This window comes from Motacilla alba, chromosome 15 (assembly GCF_015832195.1).
Source record: "Motacilla alba alba isolate MOTALB_02 chromosome 15, Motacilla_alba_V1.0_pri, whole genome shotgun sequence".
In the NCBI taxonomy this organism is placed as follows: Eukaryota; Metazoa; Chordata; class Aves; order Passeriformes; family Motacillidae; genus Motacilla; species Motacilla alba.
Window position 1 is genome coordinate 1747125 of NC_052030.1, and position 14554 is coordinate 1761678.

The 14554-nt window shown below is 52.0% G+C and overlaps 1 protein-coding gene across 1 annotated transcript in view; it reads left to right on the forward strand.

Moving 5' to 3' along the window:
* Positions 1-14554, forward strand: part of KSR2 (kinase suppressor of ras 2) — a 66245-nt gene that overhangs the window by 36365 nt on the left and 15326 nt on the right. The window contains exons 12-13 of the mRNA XM_038152864.1: positions 1122-1170; positions 1913-2280. Of these exons, the coding sequence (XP_038008792.1) occupies positions 1122-1170; positions 1913-2280 (417 nt within the window). The remainder of the gene's footprint in view (positions 1-1121; positions 1171-1912; positions 2281-14554) is intronic.

Genomic DNA, 14554 nt, shown 5'->3' on the forward strand with positions numbered 1-14554 from the left:
TGCTCCCACAGCATCATTCCACAGCTGTGTCCCTCCTGATCCTTTCTCTAAAGGCCATTTTTGAAGGATTTCACAAGCCAGGGGTTTCAGGGACCAGGTCTGGCCCCGGTTTGTGGCTGGCTCGCCCACACTCTCCAAATTCCACTGGGGATCCAGTGGAGCAAAGGATGGAACCATGGTCCCATGGGAATTCATGGAAAAATGGTGGAGCCAAAGCCTTTTCTTTCCCCCCCTGCTTAAAGGAAGGGTCAAGACATAAGATTTTTGGGAGGAAACAGCTTTCAATATGCAAAATCTGTGATTCTCTCTGGCTCTCCCCCACTGAAAACATCCCATGGGAGCAATCCTGGGCTTGGCTGGGTTAACATCTCTGGATCCTCGGGAACAGGAATTTTGGCCTGGGATAGCGATGAGGAGGCAGCTGCTCCTGCAAACCACCCATCCATGGAGATGTTTTGCCACCACTTGGGCTTCCCAAGCTGTTCAAAATACCAGGATTGGCTCCTTTTCTGTAGGATCCTGGGATTCATAGTCTTTAGTGGCCGTGGAATGGAACAGGACTTGCAGGATCACCATGTCCGAGCGGCCTGGGGACCTTAACTCCCCTGGGAAGGGATTTTGTTATTTATGTGATTAATAATAACTATTTGTAATACATTTATATGATGTTTGAAACCACCCGGGCTGTTCCAGCTGATCCCTCATTCAGATTTTCCCTAATTCCCCATTAATTGTCAGGAGCAGCAGACCCCAATCACGGACCTGGGGGTGGGAGGTGCTGAGTGAACAGGGAAGGAAAAGAACTGGAAAACCAGTCAGATTTGGGTGCTTTACTGCAGGGAGAGGATCTCTGAACCCTCCACTTCTCCAAACTGATTGAAAAACTCCTTTTCTTTCCTTCTGCACTTCCGCTTTGGCTGGGGCTGGTTGCAAAGAAATCTTAGAAATCCCTGAAACGCCTCGAGTGTGGCCAGAGTCAGTGCGGGGGGTAAATCTATCCCTTTCCCTGGGTTAGTGACACCTTCTCCTCCCTGATCCCTTTATCCCTGGGGCAGGAAGAGGCACTGCTCCCCAGATCCCGGTGTTTTTCCATGGTGTTAATTCCATAATTCTTTTAACAGCCTGGAAGGAAACCCATTGCTTCAAATTGAAGTGGAGCCCACCTCGGAGGTGAGATGGCTCCTGTGCTTAATGGGCCTTGGTTTTAAGGATATCTTGGGGCACATTTCCTAGGAAATGGAGACGTTTCCCATCTGTGCAGTGGAACTGCTGATAATTGAATTAAAGTCCAGGCATCCGTGTCCCCACCCCATGGAGAGGGACCCTCCTGGGCTTCAAGTTTGGAATTCAATGAGGTTTTTTAGGAGGCATTAAAAATGCGGTGGGAGGGAAGATGAGGATGGAGCTTTTAAGGGGTATTGTAAATCCTGCAGGAAGTCTAAATGGACCATCAAGGGGTCTGGGAATAATGGGAATTGACAGAGCACAGCTCAGCCAGGGGAGGATGAAACTGCTTTAAGACAAATTAATTAAATCTCTGATGGGTCACAATGTTAAATTTAGCCCCAGGATGGGGTTAAATGGCTCCTCAGGGAAGCGGTGGAGTCCCCAGCTCTGGAGAGATTTAAAGCCCTGTGCATGTGGCACTTGGGAACACGGGCTTGTGGTGGCCTTGGCCATCCTGGGGAAGGGTTGGAGTCTATCCCAGATGGCTTTCCCAAACGAAAGGATTCCATGATTCTATGAAAATCTGGGATTCTGCCCACTTTGTGTAGAATGGGGCTGCTCCACTGGCGTTGGCAGGCCCCTGCCTGGTTCCTCTGGGTCCGAGCGAGCAGGAGTTGGATCAGTGGGGTTTTCCCCGCGGTTTCCTCCCTGGTTTACTGTTCCCCACGCCCTTTGCCCACCACAGAACGAGGAAGGCGCCGAGGAGGTGCAGGAGTCCGAGGACGACTTCGAGGAGATGAACCTCTCGCTGCTCTCCGCGCGCAACTTCCCGCGCAAGGCCAGCCAGACCAGCATCTTCCTGCAGGAGTGGGACATCCCCTTCGAGCAGCTGGAGATCGGGGAGCTCATCGGCAAGGGCCGCTTCGGGCAGGTGTTCCACGGGCGCTGGCACGGGGAGGTGGCCATCCGCCTCATCGACATCGAGCGCGACAACGAGGACCAGCTGAAGGCCTTCAAGAGGGAGGTCATGGCCTACCGGCAGACCCGGCACGAGAACGTGGTGCTCTTCATGGGGGCCTGCATGAGCCCTCCTCACCTCGCCATCATCACCAGGTTGGGGTCGTTTTTTCCTGTCCAAGAATTTGTTTTCCCTGTCCAAAAAATGTGTTTTCCCCATCTTTTTTTCCCCCAGTCCAACTTTGCCATTGGGATGGGTTTTCTCTCCTAAGGAGGGGATGTTCTCCGTGTGCTGTATCCATGTTCTCCATGTGCTGGGGTTTGCGGTGTGGAGGACACAGCAAATCCAAAAGTCTGCCCAGGCAGATCATTCTTCTGGTAGGAGGGAAACTCTGGACAGGAATGGTTTGTTTATCCAGAGGCAGGAAGCATCATGGAATCATGGAATGGTTTGGCTTGGGTTGGGAGAGGCCTTAAAGCCACTCCAGGGCTTTAAAACTTTCCACTGTCCCAGGTTATTCCAGCCTGGCCTTGGGCACTGCCAGGGATCCAGGGGCAGCCCCAGCTGCTCTGGGCACCCTGTGCCAGGGCCTGCCCACCCTGCCAGGGAACAATTCCTAATTCCCAAGATCCCATCCAGCCCTGCCCTCTGGCAGTGGGAGCCATTCCCTGTGTGCTGTCCCTCCATGCCTTGTCCCCAGTCCCTCTCCAGCTCTCCTGGAGCCCCTTCAGGCACTGGAAGACTGGGAGGCTCCTTGCGACTTTCAGGGGAGCGAGCTGGGATTTGGGGGCTTCCAGGCCACCCAACACCTCCACAGCTTTCTTGGTCTCAAGGCACTCCCAAATACCTGCCCTCACCCGCATTCCCAATGGGAACGCAGCACAGACTCTCTCAGTGTAATCCATGCTTGGTTGGGCAAAAAATCCCACCTGGTCTGGAGGCAAAGAGGCTGTGAGTGCTCCCAGAGCAGCTGTTGCCTTGGGAAATGACATTTATTCCAGGGAATTCCATGATTTCCATCACCTCCAGACCATGCTTTCAGCCATGGACTGGACATGGTCCTGCTTTTCTTCCCACCCTGGGTTGTTTTCTCCCGGAGAAGTTTCTCCAAGGTGAGGTTGAATTTTCCTCCTGGCAGCATTTCAAAAAGCAATGGAATGGCACCGCTTCCAGCAGCCATCAGTGATGAAATATTGCATCATCTTTTCCTAATGTCCCTAATTTTCCCTTGAAAGTGGCACCTCCCAGTCCCTGATCCCAGATGGGGTGGCTCTGCAGGTGCTCTGCTCCCTCTTTGTCCAAAACAAAAGGATTTCACCCCAAATTTGTGTTACCTCATCCCTGCTCCAGTGGGTTCATGGATTGCCCTTGCCTTGGGAGTTTCATCCTCCGGGGTCAGGGTGACTCCAAAGCAGGGCTGGCTCTCCCCAGCTGGCGACTGGAACAAACGATGCCTTTTATTCAGGACCAAAAATGAGCCATCTGGGGAAAATTCCGCAGCATTTCCATCTATTGGGTAGCTCCAGGCCAAAAGCTTTTGGGAAGTGTGCAAACACATGTATTGATGGATGAGTCAGAGCCCCCATCCGTGTGTCACACCGCGTTCCCGCGGGAACAGGCGGCGTCTCCATCCCGCTCCGCCGTCCCTCTGCAGCCCCCATTTGCTCAGCTTTTCAGGGCTATTCAATAGCAAAACCTGGGGAATGTATTCCTTGATTTCTTTTAATTTATTTTTTTTTTTAATTTGAGCCGTGGAATGTTTTCCATTTTCTATTCAAATGGGTCTTTCTGTAAAAGCAGAAAGGTGCCATTTTTGACAGCTGGACAAAATCAGTCTGTGTGCTGCTGCAGCCTGGTGAATTAATGTGAGGAACGTGGAGCTCTGCTCGTCCTGTTCCTCTTCCAGCTGCGCTTGGTCCTGTTTTTTTAAGGTCAAAATGTAAATGTATTAAATTGCCCAAAATATAACCCAAGCTCACAACATTTCCAGGCATCATTTGCTTGTTCCTACAACCCCAAACTTCTATCTGCATCCTTTGGAAGTTGAACCAATATCGGCTTTTAACCAAAGGACAGTAGGGTTAGATGGGATTTTGGGAAGGAGTTGTTCCCTGGGAGGGTGGGCAGGCCCTGGCACAGGGTGCCCAGAGCAGCTGGGGCTGCCCCTGGATCCCTGGCAGTGCCCAAGGCCAGGCTGGACAGGGCTGGGAGCAGCCTGGGACAGTGGGAGGTGTCCCTTCCACCTGGAACGGGATGAGCTGTAAGATCCCTTCCAACTCAAACCATTCCATGATTCCATGAGATTTTTACAATTGCAACTGGAAACCTGTTTGATTTCTCCTGCTGGGATTTCTGGGGTGCAGGAAAATCAATGAGGCTCAGCTCAGTCTCAGAGGATTTTTGGGAAGCCTGGGATGGTGTGGGTATATATCCCATGGCCTGGAGGTAACTTCCAAACACAATTTTCCTGCTTTGAAGCTTCCTGTTGGGCTCTGTTCTGCTGTTCTGTGACAGCACAGGAATCTGGATTTTGGAATAGTTTGGGCTGGAAGGGAATTTAAAGCTCATTCCTACCATGGGCAGAGACATCTTTCACTATTCCAGGGCGCTCCCAGCCCTGTCCAACATTCCTTGGACACTGCCAGGGATCCAGGGGCAGCCCCAGCTGCTCTGGGCACCCTGTGCCAGGGCCTGCCCACCCTCACTGAGGGAAACTTTTCCTTGTGTCTGATCTAATCCCTACATCCAAGGATGCTTCCTTGCTCTTGTGCTGGCATTCCTTGTCTGGTCCATCCTTGGCTGAACGTTTTTGGGAAGTTTGTGGTGTGGGGAAAAGCCATGTGGAGCTTTCCCTCCCATCCCCGTTTCAGGTTTTTCCTAAGGGATGTGATGGTCCTGGGGGCTTTTCTGCCACGAGAGCTGCTGCTCGGGTGTTGTAGGGAATGAGGCGGGGAAGGGGACAGTGTGGGAATGTCCAGGATCCTGGGAATGGTGTAGGATATTGGGAATGGTCCAGGGGGAGCATCACTCTTCCAACGGGACTTTCCCAAAGGAACCCGAGTTTTCCTCGTGGGTTTATGGGAATAACTTTAAACCAAGCTTTGCTTGGAGTGGGGGAAAATCATTCCCAGCTGCCTGAGGAGGGAATTAGGGCTATGAACCCAGGATACCAGGATTTCCTCACCCTCCCTGTGCCCATTCCTGGGGCAGGACTTTCTCTATGTGTGGAAAAGGCCCTCACTTTTCTCCTGGGAGCCCACAAGTGGCCACTCGAGGTCGTTTTTTCCACAAAATCCCAGCAATTCCTTGTGGTGGTTGCAGAAATCTCCGTTTCCCTGCACGTCTGGGAGCAGCTGCGTGTCCCTGGGAAGGGGCTTCACCATGCCGTGCCACCGGCGCTGCCGGAAGGGGTTATTTATAGCCCAGTTTATTTTTACTTTTCCCCATCCCGACGTTTTCCTTCCTGATTGCCTGTGATATTCAGGGATCGTCTCATTAGCAGAAAGAAATTTCCCCATCCAAACAGCACGGCCCACAGGGGAAAAAATGGAAGGGGGGAAACTGAGGCAGCAGCTGGCTGAGGGTGGGATAGTTGGGGTTAAAAATCTGATTTTCTCTAAAATAGCATTTTTATGGATAAATGGGACCAGCACTGTTTAATACATTCATCAGTGATAAAAACAGTGGGATTGAGACTGGAGAGGAGAAGGCTCCAGGCAGAGCTCAGAGCCCCTGCCAGGGCCTGAAGGGGCTCCAGGAGAGCTGCAGAGGGACTGGGGACAAGGGATGGAGGGACAGGACACAGGGAATGGCTCCCACTGCCAGAGGGCAGGGATGGATGGGATCTTGGGAATTGGGAATTGTTCCCTGGCAGGGTGGGGAGGGGCTGGGATGGAGCTCCCAGAGCAGCTGCGGCCACTCCACCGCTGGCAGTGCCCAAGGCCAGGCTGGACAGGGCTGGGAGCAGCCTGGGACAGTGGGAGGTGTCCCTGCCCATGGCAGGGGTGGCGCTGGATGGGCTTTAAGTTCCCTCCAACCCAACCATTCCATGACTCCTGAGTTGTCTCTTAACACAACAGAAAAGCAGAAATCCAGCATTTTTCAGCAGTGGGAGGTGGAGATTGCAAGGAACGGTTCCATCAGAGCTGCTAATGGGTTTTCTCTTGGGTAATGAGCGCTGGGGACAATTAACATCCATCTTAATTAGTCTGGAGCAGGAGCGGGCGCGCGTCTTGGTGCTTTGAGCGCTGCTTAATGGATGGCGGGAAACGGCGGCGAAGTCCTGGGCTGGGCGGGAATGGAAGGGCTGGAAAAACTCAGCTTGTTGGGATAACGAGTTGGTCTCGCTGCTGGGGAGCCTGACAAAGCCAGGCCTGGGTGAACTCAGCTCCTAGGGGCTCCTGATCCTGCCCCCCAGAGCAGGAGCAGAGGTAAAGCCTCGGCCACCCAAGGGGCCTTCCAAGGATAAAGTCCTTTCCTAATCCTGATAAAATGGCTCTAGCCCCCCATGAAAGCAGAGACTCCCGCATTTTAGGATTCTGGGTGCTTCTCCTGAGGGAAAAAAAGGGAGGATTTGACTGCTTATTGATGCCTCCCAAGGCTCCAGGTGCTCCTTGGGTCTGTAATGGAAGCAGGGGATCAGCACGCTGCATGCAGCTCCTTGGGGCTCCTGGTGGTCGAGAGTGGTGCCTGGGAGAAGGGAGCGAGGTTATCCAGTCTGGGAGAAGGTTTGAGCTGGAGTTTGCCTGGGCTTTGAGCCCACGCTGGCTTGTGAGGGGCATTTGGTGCAGATTTTTCAGAATTCCTCGGGTTTTTAGTTAAAAGCTCCAACGAGGCTCTCGGAGCTTGTGCAAGGAGTCTGGGACTTGACCCCTCTCTTGTCACGCCAGGGTGACTTCAACTTTCCAGGGTGCCACCGGTGATGCCACCGGGGCTGTGTGGCCATGATTTATGTCCCTGCTGGGAAGAACGAGGAGAACATTGAGGAACATTAGGAATTAACCTGACCTTGGCAGAACTGTGTAAAGAGAATTAATTTGTTGAAAGTGCCTTTGGAGCAGAGGAACTTGGAATGTTTCTGCTGGAGAGGGAGCATCTCCTAAACCCTTCCCTGGAGCTGTTGGTGGCGGGGGGGTGGAGATAAACCCAGTCCCTGTCCTTACATGAGATACTGAAGATGAAATGAGAGTTTGCTCTTTTTTCTCTGTGGAAAGCAGGTTTTAATGACAGGAACACACTCCCTGGCACTAATTAATAGGGAAGGCATGAGGGCGAGGGATGGGAAGAATATCCAAGGCACTTCAGCTGTTTGTTCATGGATAACTTCAGTGCATGGACCAAATACTGGGGTTTACTTTGATTTTATCATAGATTTCCATGCTGGATTTTGCCAATATTTAATGTTTGGCTCTGCTGCTGGGAGGAACAAGCCCTTCTCAAGGGATGCTCTCCCATCCCTGGACCTTGTTCCCTCTGGGCACGGAAGAGCTCTGGACAAAGCTCAGCTTTAGCCTCTCCCAGTGCCAGATCTCCTGACCTTTACAGGCACAGCTCAGCTGGGAAGGATTTGGGGCTTGTAAATCTTAATGCTCAGGAAGCTGGGGATATTTAACCTGATTTGAAGGATGGGAGGAAAGGGGAAGGGTGGAAGCCGTGGCACTTAAGATGGAACAGATTGGGGGTTCTGGTTTTTCCCTGTGGATGCTCCGTGGTGCTTGAAGCCAGCTCCCTGTTCCCTCCAGGGCATCCAAATTGTCCTTTGAGCTTTAACAAACCACAGATTGAAGGAACAAGGTCAGCAGGGATGGAGCCCTGGGCAACCCGAGTGGCATCACTGCCAGTGGCAAGGATTGGAACTGAGAGAATCTTTAAAGTATCTTCCAACCCAAACCATTGCAGGGTTCTATGAAATTGGATTTTCCTCCTCAATGGACTTAAAATGAATCCTCCCAGCCTTCCTTCCTGTGCTGGGAATTGAAGGAGAAGCTCTAAATCCTGTTCAGTGGGAGGGAAACTGAGGCACAGTGTTGCCGCCTTGTTTTCCTCCACGCCAGGCTGGAGCCATGCACTGACAGGACACAGGGAATGGCTTCCATGGGCAGAGGGCAGGGTTAGATGGGATTTTGGGAAGACATTCTTCCCTATGAGGCCTTGGCAAAGGCTGCCCCATCCCTGGAAGGGTCCAGGGTCAGGTTGGGTGGGGCTGGAGCACCCTGGGATGGTGGAAGATGTCCCTGTCCGTGGCAGGGGGTGGGATGAGGTTGTCTTTAAGGTCCCTTCCCACTCAAACCATTCCAGTGATTCTCTGATCCTGGAGCATTTCCGAAGTGCCTTTCAGGTCCTGCCCTTCCCTCCCCTCTCCCAGGTGTATTTTGGGAAGGCAGGCCGTGGATTCCTGCCTCCCCTACCCCCATCCACGCTCAAACACCCACTTTGGGAGCCAGACCCTTCTCCTCTGCCTCTGTTGTTTTCCCTTTTCCTACTTTTCCGCCGCATTCCCTTCCCTGGCAGTTAATGGAGCTCGTAGATCATATAATAAATGGGGATCGACTTCATGCCAGGCGCTGGATCAGAATGGATTGACCCGTGGGAATGCACTCCCTCCCAATCGATGCCAGCCCATCAGGCCGGATAAATCTTGATAACGACTGACCACGGGAAAGTCAATATGTGAATTAATATATACATTAAACCTGGATGTATCTTCCACGGGCAGGCAGCAGCTTGGGGAGGGAATATCCCGAGCCAAGAGGATGGTTGGGAATGGGGAAAAGCAGCAGCTTGATCTGTGTTGGATGTGGAAACATCGGGGCTGGCTGAGCATTCCTTACCCACTGGAGCATCAAATCCCTGCTGGCGGCTGCTCCTTAACGTGGAGGATGCTCCAGGGGGAAAGTTTTCCTTTGTGTTTTAGGAGTGTTTCCAAATGCCATGGAAGTATTGCTGTTTTGGCCCTGATTTCTCCAGGAAAGTGCTCAACACAGCAGGATTCGCTGTGCTGGAGAGGAAGGATTTAAGGAAATGCCTTTGATTAAGTGCCTCGCTGAGAGATGGTCCCAAAAAGCCCTTCTGCTCGTGCCAGGTCTTCCCGTCCCTGTTGAGCGACATCCCAGCATCATTCCTGATTTTTTCCAAGCATCCTCAGTGCCTGAGATCCTCTTTGGGACAGAGCAGAGCTGCCTGTGGAGGATCCATGTGCTGGCACCCTGCCTAGCCAAAGAAACAGATCCTTCCTGCCACAGCAGCATTAACTTTTTATTAATAATCATTATTACCATTCCAAAGTGGAGCTGGCTTCCAGGGAAGCAGCCAGCTCAATCCAAAGTTTCTTTCCTTTCTCCAAAAGGGGTTTTAAAAAAATTTCTTTTCTTTCCTGAAGTTCAAAACAGAGCAGAGAATATTTCAGAGGCAAGGAGGTCGAGGCGCCTCCACTCATCCCTGTGCACCCAACCCTCCCGCTCGGAGCCGATTCCGAGCGCGTCCTTTCCAAAGGCAGCAAGTGGCACCTGGAGCATGGAGCTTTTTCGGATGACTTGTTTGCAAGCCTGGCTTTAGCTAAGCCCCAGGGGCTGCTTTGCATTCACCTGGCTCCGAGCTCTTCTCCCCGCAGCTGGAGAAGAGCTCGTCTCCTCTATTTCCTCCAAATAAAAATGCATGGAGTTGGCTTTTTCCAAAGAACTTGTTTTTTTCCGAGGCGACGATGGAGTTGGAGCTACTTTTCGGGGAGGCAGGTCCCCCTCCTCCTCCTTTTCCTCCTCCTCCTCCTCCTCCTCCTGCAGCCCTTGTGGTTTGGCTGTAGTTATCTCGCGTGCCAGCTGCCAGCAGGAAAATTTTGCTGCCTAAGTAATATCCATCAGAAGCCGGTGCTTCCATCGACTGGAGATAGCGGGATGAGGGGAGCGTTGGCTCTCCGGGGCTTTTCTGTTTCCTCCTGCTGGTTTGGCTCTGCAGAGGCTCCTCCATGAGGAGCAGCAGGGTCTCTCCCAGCTCCGGGATGGGGACATGGGCTCTGCTTGAAATGGCAGGAGTTGAATTCCCTGGCTTCCCGTTGGGGTTGCTTTGGGTTCAGTTGGAATGGGGTTGGATGGGATGAGAATTTCCAGCCTGGAGGGGCTGGGATCTGCTGGATGCTCAGTTCACGCCTTCTCTGGCACTGAGTTTTGGCTGCTGCTCCCATAGAAGCACAGAATTGTTTGGATTGGAAAAGATCCTTAAGATCGTCAATTCCAGCCATTCCCCCAGCACTGCCAAGGCCACCACTGATCCGTGTCCCCAGGTGCCACATCCACACGGCTGTTAAATCCTCCAGAGCTGGGGACTCCAGGGATATGCCAGGTCTTGACAACCCTTTCAATGAAGAAATTTTCTCTCATATCTTAATTTTTCCTCCCTGGTCATGGTCGTGGAGTCTGGATGTAGAGGGCTGAGGAATTTCAGGCTGGATGCTGCCACTGCTGGCTCTGGCATTGGCAGGGAATCAAGGGGGTGAAATTCCTTATCCATTTAGAGGAAAACAAAACCTCGGGATAAAAATGAACCCAAAGCTCTCCCATTGCTGCTCTTACAGCCTTGTTCAATTTTCCTTTGAGTGAAACACCTCAGGAGCTGTTGAGTTCCAAAAGCACCGTTGCCAGACCCTGGGAAAAGAGAAAAACAAGCCAATATATGGGAGCAGCTGGAAAACTTCCTAAATAAGTCAGGAACGTGCTGGAATGTGCAGAGCTCCTTCTTCGCCTCTCTGGTCCTGCTCAAATGAAATCAAATAAGTCCTGGCTCAGTGGTTCCTGTTGCTGTTTCTTTCTTAGCATTCCCCAAAGGGTCCTTTTTCCATGAAAACCTCAAAGTGGGTAAACTGCTGGGGAATGTGGGAGCATCCAAGCATCCTTTGCCGTGTCTTTTCTTCCAGCACAGATGTAACCTGGGAGCAGAGGTATTTTTATATTAAAGCATTTTTTATTAATTCCCCACCTCGCTCTCTTCTCCAGTGTCTCCCCTGGGTCTATAGTGCTGGCCGTCTCCATGGTATCCGAGCTGCTTCCCTATAAATCCATATCCCGGCAAGGAATGAACTTCCCGGGGTCTGGCATTTATCACCTCTTTAACTGACGATTAATAATTGGGCGTTTAGGCGGATGGGAAGAGGGAAGGGAAGCACAAAGCGCCTGGAGTGATGGAATGCGCCCCACAACTCTTGTCTCGGGGTGATCCCTGCTCCTGAGCAGGGGCCAGGATGGAATCTTCATCCTTGCCGAGGTATTGGCCATGAATGCAGCGTTATGGCCACCAGTACGGAGGTGGTGGCCATCAATGTAGAGGTCATGACCATTGGTGTAGAGGTGATGACCATGAACATGGAGGTGACGGTCAACAATGTAGAGGTGTTGGCCACCAGTGTAGGGACCTTGACCATCAGTACAGAGTGGTGGCCGTCAGTGTAGAGGTGGTTGCCACCAGTACAGAGGAGGTGGCCACCAGTGCAGGAGTAATGGCCGTCAATGTAGAGACAATGACCACCAATGTAGAGCTGTTGGCCACCAGTGCAGAGCGGGGTAAAAAACCCCCAGGGATGGAAGACGGATGGGGCTGTTTTCCCATGGAACAGCAAAAAGACCCAGAGGCAGCGCTCCAGCTCTTCCTCCCTCATCCCAAATTGTTCCTCTGCGAGCCGCCTTGGCTTTGCTCCCGCTGCTGATGTCTCCAGCCCACGTTGGGAATGCAGAGTGTTTATAAAGCAATTTGGGATTTGGCTTGCTTGGCTGAACACTTCAAAAACTCATTTTGAATTGAGAGTGGCATCTGCAGCAGGATGGGGCTGGGCCTGTCCTAATGCCGGGAAAGGCACCGGGATGTGGATATTGGATATGCCATGGGATGAGGTGCACTCCTGAGGACTCCCAGAAGGATCTCTGCATCTCTGTCCCAGCCACCCCTCAGCTCTGGATGGCGTTTGGTCACCTCGTGGCACCGGGGCACGTGCCATCAACTGGCTCTGCTGCCAGGTGGGACGGAGAAGTCTGGGAGAAGAAGACAAGAATTCCTTATGAATTTTCACTTCAGCGCTGAATAACCCGGGATCCATCTGAAGATGCAAATTATCTGCCTTGTTTTTGGCATTGAGCGTAGGCATTTTGTGGCCTTGTCATCCACAGCCGTGTCCCTCAAAGCCACGCTCGGCAGGGACCTCTCCAAGTGGAAAGGCAGAAGACTCCGAGCGTGCCCCGGGCGCCGCTCTTTGTCCTGCCCCAATGGGGAGTGATTGAGGAACGAGGAGAAGCGGAATTGTGGAGCTGTGCCATGAAAAGGTTCTGCAGGTGGTGGCTGAATGGGCTCAGGTGCTGCATAAAAGGTATCAACCAGGCTTTATCTCCGCGGTGGCAGCTCCTTATCCAGCAAGAAACGTCGGATGTGCCGGTGCGGCAGGCGCTCGGTGAATTCATTCGGAGCCGTTGTTCATCGAGGGGAGGGGAGAAGCACCTGGGCTGCTTTGATGGCTCTGCCAGGGTCTGAGGAGCAGAGGTGACAGGGACATGTCCTGGTGCCACCACCCCAGGTCTGGCTGTTCTCCTGCAGCGGCTCCATCCGCTGGGAAGGGTTTGGAAATCCTGTAAATGAAGTGGAAAGATGGGAATCTCACCAGCAAAGGGCTGCAAGCTCCGCTCTCGGGGTTATCTCAGCAGCTCAGATAGGCAGAAATGTGAGGATTTTCCCCTAAACAACCCTTTCCTGGGAAAAACAGCTGATCTTAACTCACTGTAGGGCTGGAATCCAACTCCGTTCCAGCGTTAATCCACTCATTGCATTTCCAGTGTCAATTTGTGACCAATTCAGATCACAGGCAACTGGCTGTAAAAAGGTTTTCTCTGGGAGAAAACGTGTTTTCCAGGGGTTGGGAAGGGCTGGGGGAACTCCAGTTTGTGCAGGCAGGTCATGGAGGTGGCAAAAGGCTGTTGTGTGGCAGAGCTTACAGCTTGGTGGGTTTATGTAGCAAATTAGTGTAGGAAAACACAGGTGGTGGAAGGACAGTTCATGTCCGTCGTTGTTCTGCACACTTTGATTCATTCCGGTTACAGAAACCCAAGGATTTTATCACTGATTTCCAAGTGCTCGGATCCTAATCTCCAGCAAATTCTTATTTGACTGCAGTCCAAGTGCTGCAGGAGATGGGAATTTGGTTCCCAGGGAGTGCAGCTTCCTCAGGGCTAAATCCAGCTGGGATGCTCAGGGAGGTGCTGGGACACCTGAGCAAGGAAAACCATCACTGAGGAGGCACTCGATGCCCTAAATCCCCACTGCAGCTCACTTGTGTCCAGCAGGACAATTCCTAATGCTCCCAGTGAGGAAACATTTGGAAGGGTGCTGTTGTCTTTCCAAAACCCATTGGATGTGGGCATTGATCCCATTCCCGTTTCACTGCTTGTCCTGAAAATTCTGCTTGCTGCCCATGGAGCGATGTGGAGCAGGAGGATCCTTTGCATCCGTGAGCTTCTGGAGTTTGGGGTTCTTCTGGTCTTCATGGACTCATGGAATGGTTTGGGTGAGAAGGGACCTTAAAGCTCATCCCATTCCACCCTCTGCCATGGGCAGGGACACTTTCATTATCCCAGGTTGCTCCAAGCCCCATCCAAGGTGTCCCTGCCCATGGCAGGGGGTGGAATTATATGGTCCCTCAAGTCCCTTCCAACCCAAACCACTTTGTGATTCTCTTTTATGATTCTGTGATTATTTTCACCCAAAAAAGGACAAAACCTCTCCCAGGGGTTGAATCCAAACCAGTGCATGCTGGAATTCCCAGGGCAGGAGGAACTGGGTGAGGGGAAAGCAGTGGAGCCGAGCTGGGGGAGACCAGCAGAATGAAACCCCGGAACTTTTAATTTGTTAACCAGCACAGAATCAAATCAACATCTGCAAAACTAAACCTCTTTAACAAGCTGTGTGTTGGGTGTTTTATTTCCCAGGCACAGGTATCCAGTCTCATCTTTCCAGAGTTGCCTGGAATGAGCGTGGGCGGATAGAGAAAAGAAAAAAAAAAAAGCTCTTTTTTGTGGGCGGGAGTCGAGGCAGCAGCCACCCACGTCCTCCATTATGATATTCAAATGTCAATATATTTTTAATTGGTTTATATCCATCCCAACCCCCCTCCCCCCCCATCCAGCTGCCTTTGGTAATTAAGGCTCTGTAAATAGATTTTACTGTAATTGGTACGAGAAGGAAAATTGGAGGACATTGTACAGTGCATGGGGTTGGGTTGGGGGATTTTTTTCCCTGCCTGTCTTCCCTCTTTTGACTCATTTTACATCTGTGAGCTTTGGATGCCGAGGGAGCCACGGCCAGTTCTGCACAAAAACTTGGAGTCGGGAGGACCAGCTGGTTTGCTCTGGGCTGGGACACAGGGAAAAGCCAGGGGCCAGCCCAAGCTGTCCCTTGTGGCAC